Source organism: Phalaenopsis equestris, unplaced genomic scaffold, assembly GCF_001263595.1.
Source record: "Phalaenopsis equestris unplaced genomic scaffold, ASM126359v1 Scaffold000090, whole genome shotgun sequence".
Lineage (NCBI taxonomy): Eukaryota > Viridiplantae > Streptophyta > Magnoliopsida > Asparagales > Orchidaceae > Phalaenopsis > Phalaenopsis equestris.
In genome coordinates this window covers 59,486-67,051 of record NW_018164532.1, presented here as the reverse complement: position 1 = coordinate 67,051, position 7,566 = coordinate 59,486, and the positions used below count along the sequence as shown (strand labels likewise).

At 34.5% G+C, this 7,566-nt stretch overlaps 1 protein-coding gene across 1 annotated transcript; it reads left to right on the top strand.

Annotated features, from left to right (window-relative positions):
• The first annotated feature begins 326 nt into the window (after nt 1-326).
• On the top strand, nt 327-6,552 carry LOC110020091 (protein DOWNY MILDEW RESISTANCE 6). Its single transcript, XM_020718065.1, has 4 exons — nt 327-634; nt 733-980; nt 4,841-5,165; nt 6,144-6,552. The coding sequence occupies exons 1-4, from the start codon at nt 437-439 to the stop codon at nt 6,387-6,389; spliced, it is 1,017 nt and encodes a 338-aa protein (XP_020573724.1). The 5' UTR covers nt 327-436; the 3' UTR covers nt 6,390-6,552.
• Nucleotides 6,553-7,566: the final 1,014 nt, after the last annotated feature.

Here is a 7,566-nt window from a genome sequence, read left to right as displayed (position 1 = left end):
CATACCTCAATCTGTTGGTTGGTATCCGCGATATAAGACCCCTCATATCGGGGGTTCGAATCCTCTCTGACACAGTTGATCTCAATGATGTGATACTTGAATTATTTGAAACATTAATGGTAGCTGAAGGCTTGTATAATAGCCTCCGATCATGACTTAAAAAATATATATGTTTGTAAGTGCCCATTATTTTAATTTGGTTTCTCCAAACTCTATTAACATCCCTAATGGGCTAACGCAAGCTCCAACTAAACCAGTGGCACATAAAGTAATTTCTAATAATACCATGAAGTCAATGACGTCGGAGTCTTCCGTCACTTTGCCGTCGTCATCAAACCCCTGAAACCTTTTCGCGACTTCCATTCCGGTGCTAGTACGAGTTAGAGCATTCAATTCGCTATATATAACCGGAATTCAAGGCATCCATCCACCATTAATGGCGGAGCCTCTCCTCTCCATCGGCCCCCGGCTCGAATCCCTACCGGATTCCTACATCCGGCCGGAATCCCAACGACCCGACTTCGCCGCCGTCGAGATCGACCGAAACATCCCCATCGTCGACCTCGGATCTCCCGACAAATCCCAAATCGCCGCCCAAGTAGGTCAAGCCTGCCAATCCTACGGGTTCTTTCAGGTTTCCCCTTTCCATCCTCAAATCTCCATCTCCCGTCCCTGTAATCGCGCTCCTCTGATTCTTGATCGCCGATTTCTCTCCCTGCTTTTACCGATCAGGTCGTAAATCACGGTGTTTCAGCCGAATTGATTGGGGAGATGCTAGCCATTGCGGCGGATTTCTTCCGCCTTCCGGCGGAGGAGAAGCTGAGGCTGTACTCCGACGATCCGGCAAAAAAGGTGAGGTTGTCGACAAGCTTCAATGTGAAGAAGGAGGAGGTGCACAACTGGAGGGATTATCTTCGGCTTCACTGTCATCCCCTTGAAGAGTACTCCGCCGCCTGGCCGTCCAAACCCTTGGCCTTCAGGTTCTGATTCTCAGCTATCTGTGTTTATTCCTCAGTGTTTAGTTGCAGGGGAAATCTTGTTGTCCTGTTATGATTGGTTCAATATTTCCTTGTTTTTAATAATACAACTTTATTATGTGCGGACTTCGTATGCATGCTGACTCCATATATTACATACTCGCTCTAGGGCTGTCAAAAAAGCTATTTGTTCCTGTGTTCAGCTCGTTAAATGTCTCGTATCTGAATCGTTCGCTAATCTCCATATATTACATACTCGCTCTAGGGCTGTCAAATAAGCTATTTGTTCGTGTGTTCAGCTCGTTAAATGTCTCATATCTGAATCGTTCGCTAAGCATGCGAGTCAAACAAGAAGAAAATTTTAAGCATGAATTATAAATGAGTCAAAAAGTGACAACTTTTTGTTCCGTGATTTTTGACTCATTTTAGCTCGAAATAAAAAAAATTTATATATATATATTATTTTGTATAATAATAAATTATATATATATTTACGTGGAACCTTAAATTACTACAACTCATGTTATTTTTTATTTTTTATTGCTTTAAAATGGAGTAAGTTTAAATACAATACCCTACATTTATTTTTCTGAATGATTTAAATTAGCAAATTTTGAGCTGAGCACGAACAACAATATATAAATCCAACATAACAAACAATTTCAAATTAGAGCCAATTTTTTATTATTAGAGCATTTGCATACATTCCACTCAGTTCCTATGTATTTACATATCTATCATCTGAACTTCAGATTTTTACATACACACCACTTTACCTTGCATAAAAAGGTATGTTTTCACTTTTGTAAAAGTTAAAATGATTGTATTTTGTATATGATGTGAAAGACTTTGGTGGTATAAATCGAAAATGTAAAATTTAGGTGTTAGATATATAAATAGGCATAAATTTAGGTTTTAGATATATAACCCCAACTGGTCAGTTGAGTTAGGACTAAGCAGTATTCCAAAGTTTTAAATTATTTCAGTAGAATTCAAGGTTAGAAATGTCAAATGCTTGGAAGTTTTATAATTTCCAAGGAAAATGAGAACATATACATATAGGAAGATTTACATACGTTCCACTCAAGTCTTATAAAAATAAAGAAGAATACAAACATCATATGATCAAAAGAGTTGGATACCGCTAATCTAGCAACTTTAGCTAGCTTTTGTTTTACTTCTAGAGGTAATCTCCTTTTAACACCATGAGCAGAAGAATCGTCTTCTTGAACTCCAGGGTCTAGTGGTCTGGCTGATAAATGAATTTCTAGTTAATCATAAACTCATGTCCCCATCAAAATTAAAAACATAAGTTACAATATAACTTACACAGTTTAACCACCCTCTCAAGGTCTCGAATAGCTCGCTCAATTGTGGTCCCCTTCAGTCTTATCGTTCCCTCCTTGGCCCGAGGCAAGAGATGCTTCAAAGAATTAATTGTGGATTAACAACTATAAAAATAGGTAACATCACAGGTACAGGACTACTTAGATTAAATGGTATAAACAACCAGACAACTGCTTATGCATCCCAGTAAACAAAAGCCTATGATACAATAGAAATTTAGATCAGCAAGTTCACTGATAAATCTTGTCATTAATGGGTATGTTTTCCATTGTCACAACCTCAGAAATCATGTCAACAAATGAAATGATGGTTTCATGATATAAGAAGATCTCAGTTTTGCAATGCAACCTATTAGTATATTTTCAGTTTGGTTTCAAAGAGAAGTTGAATCAAAAGTTTTACTGCAGAAAAACAAATCATTGGCATATTTGATAAACGATAGTCCCAGAGGATGTGTGCAGCATCCTTGCTAGTAAATTCACTCTAGGATAGCATCCAAGGCAATTTTATTATCTAAAATGTGTTGACACAAAATTGAGGAACCTAGGAATATATTTCTAAATTAAGAAAATACAGTCTTAATCCTAATTGAATCTTTCTACAATTATGCCTACTTCCACGACAAGTTCACCACTAAGTACTGGCACAACCTTCAAAAGTAGAAACTACAAATAAGTAGAAAAAAATGCCCGGTGTATTAATACAAAAGAATCCTACTTATGCCAACCATTAAATTCCAGGATGTACACTTCGAATTAGTAACAAGCTAAAACCGAAGTTATAATCCCAATATTGTTCACCTCCATTATTAGAATATTTAAATTATACCTACTTCTCTACTCAAAGTTCAATTACATACCATAGTACAAATCAATATAACAATCTTTAATGTTGATGTTCAAATAAATGTTTTTAAAAACGTGCTTCATGAGCAAAGCAAAGCAAAGCGAAGCGAGTGATTCCTGCATCGCGTAACTGAAGCGTGCTTCGAAGCATTGCAATTAATTTACATATTTTTTTTCGCAATTTTTAAGTTTTTAATTATTGCAACAAACTAGAAATTATTTAAAATTATATTTATAGGTTTACCCTAAATATTTCCCTTCAAGTTATGTATTGTACCCCATTTTTTTTCTATTTTATATCAACTTTTAAGTCATATTTTGAATTGTATAATTATTAATAAATGTATATATTGATAATTCTACATACTTACTAGCGCTTTGATTAATAAAAGTGACGCTTCACTCTACGCTTTTAAGTAAAAATAAAGACTTGTGCATCGCATTGTGCATTGTGCATTGCGCTTTGATAACATTGATTCAAATATAATAAGGATTCCCTATAACATGCATTCCTTATATTTATAATAAAATGGACATAGATGAGATAATTTTTAAAGTTCTCTATGCTCAGATTTGTCAAACATCTAAAAAATGTTCAATTTTGATGACGATCCTTAACCCACAACACTTTCTATCCGAAGTGCCCACGTGATGTATTTGAAAGTTTGAAAACCTTCTCAAAAATATTATAATTACATTGTAAAAGAATGCATTCTAGAAGGCAATCCTAGTATGAAACTGTAGGAAATACCAGATAAATGATGGTTCTCAGGCCACTCCCTGGAATGCATAAAACGTCCGCAACCCTTTGAAAAAGAAACCCAATACTTTGCAATATCAATGACACGAATTCATGTTAAAAATATTTACAAAGAAAATTGAAATGAGTTTAGTTGTTATATATATTTAGTAAAATAATTTTAAGGTATCTTCTGAATTTTTCTTTATTATCGGTTAAATTTCTTACAAGATATAAACTAGCAAAAGGTGATTCACAGAGCGTCACAAGATTAAAAAGGAGAACCGTAAATGTGAGATACCATGAATATAAGTTATTCAAATTTATCTCCCAAGAACAAGTTAACAATTTGACAATCCTCAAAAATATTGAATTAATAACTAGAATTTGAAAAAAGGACCCTAAATAGTTGAAATAAGGCAAATTATAGATCAGCTTGAATTCTTAAAATACTTTTATAGATGCTAAATGACACAACATTAGGATTTCCTATTGCAACTAAGATGATACGTGGGCTTTCATGTGATAGAAAAATTGATGATTTATAAAGCACAAGTAACAAAAATATAATTCAAGAACTCACTTTATTTAAGTAAAAAAAAAAGTACTAGAATTTAAGACTAATTAATGATGAAATCATAAAAAATACCAAAAAATTATAGCAATAAATGGACAACAAAGTAAATCAAAAAGAAAATTGTTAGAATTCACAAATTTTGACTTCCTATATATCACTTTTTAATCAAAAAGATCAATAAATAAGTAAATAATTAATTATGAATATGAAAGAGAAGGAAGTATAAAAATCCCTATGAAAAAAACGAGAAATCCCCTGTACACACACACACACACACACACTATATATATATATATATATATATATATATAACATATCCAGCTAACTTAATAGTGTATTTGGAGTCTTAATTCAGGGAGGTGGTGAGCAAATACTGCACGGAAGTTCGCCGGCTCGGCTTCATCCTCCTCGGCTTTGTGTCTCTCAGCCTCGGCCTGGAGCAGGATTATATAAAGACAGCACTAGGCGATCAAGAGCAGCACATGGCCATCAACTACTACCCTCCCTGTCCCCAACCGGAGCTCACATATGGTCTCCCATCCCACACTGATCCCAACGCCCTCACCATTCTCCTCCAAGACCCTGTCGTCCCCGGCCTTCAAGTCCTCCGAGCCGGCAAGTGGATCGCCGTCCAACCCCATCCCGACGCCTTTGTCGTCAACATCGGCGACCAGCTGCAGGTATTTATCCAACACTAACTTTTCCAACCAGATGGAGTTGGCTAATTTGGAGCGGAACAAACCTCTTTTATTGATGAAAAAATATTACATCCCAGATGCATTCGGAGTTCAATAGTGGGCATCATGTGTCAAGTGAACTCTACTACTAGTGCACTGCTGTGGGGCCTACTTGAAACATACCCATCATTAAACTTCGGATGCAAATTAGGCCTAGATAATGAGTGCCAACCAAATATGTTGTCTTTTTGCATATATACCTCAAATTCTTGTGTATTTATATATCAAACAACTAAATTTTTATATTTTACATATAGGAAGATTTACATACATACTACATACCATTTGGTTCTTATGTCCTTATGTTTCTAACTCCTCAATGTCAATTTTGCATAAAAATGTAACAATGGTGACATTTTTTTAATGTGATACGAAAGATTTAGGCAATATTTGATAATTGATAGCGTAGAATCAATAGAATTTACGTGTACTCTTAACGTAAATTAAATTCATCATAACATAAAAAGCAAAAAATTGAAATAAATTTGACTGTTTGTTAGATTCAAAATTCTCTCCCTAAGTCAATGTTTTGACGTAAAGCCGGATTTACTAAATCCAATCATTACATCGATTTAGAAGTTAAATTCTGAAATAAGATGCCTACGATGTCAGATAAATTTAAGTGGATTCAATTTTAAATGAACCGAACATTTTTAATGATTTTGAGCATCTGAATTTGATAAATTTAGATTTATCAGATTTACTAAATCCTATTTAACTCAAATCTTAGGGGCAGCCAAACACCCTCTTAGTTGGTATAAATGTAAAAAGTGAGAGTTTAACTATTCGATAAGTAAATACATGAGGACAGAGTGGTATGTATGTAATATTAAAGATTTAAGTTTAAATATGTAAGTTTCGAGGTTTTATATGAAAATATATAAGCTTTTCATTATGAGCAATTTAAGTTGAATTTTGCAGGCATTGAGCAATGCTAAATACAAAAGTGTTAGGCATAGAGCAGTGGTGAACTCGGAGAAGGAGAGAATATCAGTGGCTTCCTTCCTCTGCCCGTGCAACCGTGCGGTGATCGCACCGGCGGAATGGCTCGTAGCGGCAGAGTCGCCGGCGATCTACCGGAGCTTCACCTACGATGAGTATTTCAAGACGTTTTGGACGAGGAATTTGGATCAGGAGCACTGCTTGGAGCTTTTTAGGAATAAGTAAGTAGCTGTGTTCATCTTATTGCCCATTTTGTCTAATTTAAATCTCTTAATTGCAATGTATAATCATTTATGGTTTATCATGTAAGAAAGTGATTGCTGATGTTGTAATTTTCTTAAGAGTGGTATTATATTAGCGAATAATGTTGCCTAGCAATCAAATTAATCCAAGAGGAATTTGATCTCAATTGTTTTTTAAGGGTAATTTTTAAAGTTTTATTAACTAAATGTAATTTGAATTTTTTGGCCGTTGGAGAGGTAGTAGAGAGTTTTGATGGTAGTGGCTCAATGATGGAACCAAAGTTTCAGAAGAGGGATGAGTTAATCAAATGTCAAAGAATGTGAAGAATGATGAGTATCTAATTTTGATATTTCTCCCCTCCTTAAATTTGTTCAAACTAATGTAAAAATTATTACTAAATTAAAATTTTAGTTTTTATTAAAATAGTTTTAAATATTTAAGTTTAAGAAAAGACAGGGAGGGGGTGGTAAAATTTTTTGTATATTATATGAAATTAAATATGTATCGACAAAATTTGTCATTCAACATGAATCTGGAGAGAGATCAACATAGATCTTAGAGCAGTTTTTTATAAGAAAATTCCAAGCTCCAATTAAAAATCATAAAAATTTTGATTTCAACAAACTTACAGTCAAAATGACCAGTTTGAAGAGATGAATACAATGACACTAATGGTGGTTCAATCCGAGGCAAATTAAGCCCAGATTAAGCTGCAAAGTCATTTTTGGAAGCATTTAACGCTCATTTGGAAAGCCAAATGGATTCCAAATCTGACAAGCTTATCGTTGAATCGAGCATGTCAACGAGACGAATTCAATGAGCCTAAGATCACTAAATTCTGACATTATTGAACCACTGAAATGTCTATGATATATCGCCTGATCGAGAGAATCTCTCAGGAACGTCTGATGGAGTGACTTAGTGATATTGGGCTCTACCTTTCTTTTCATCTAATTCTACTAAATTAAGATCATTTTTTATAAAGTATGCCCAAGTCTTTCTAAGTCTACCTCAGCCTTTCTTAACATAAATCAAATCTAAAACATCTACCCTCCTAATTGGATCATCAGATGGTCGACGTTTAATAAGATAAGACCATCTAAGATGACTCTCTCTAAATTTTTCCAACACAGGAACTACACTAACCCTTTCACAAAAT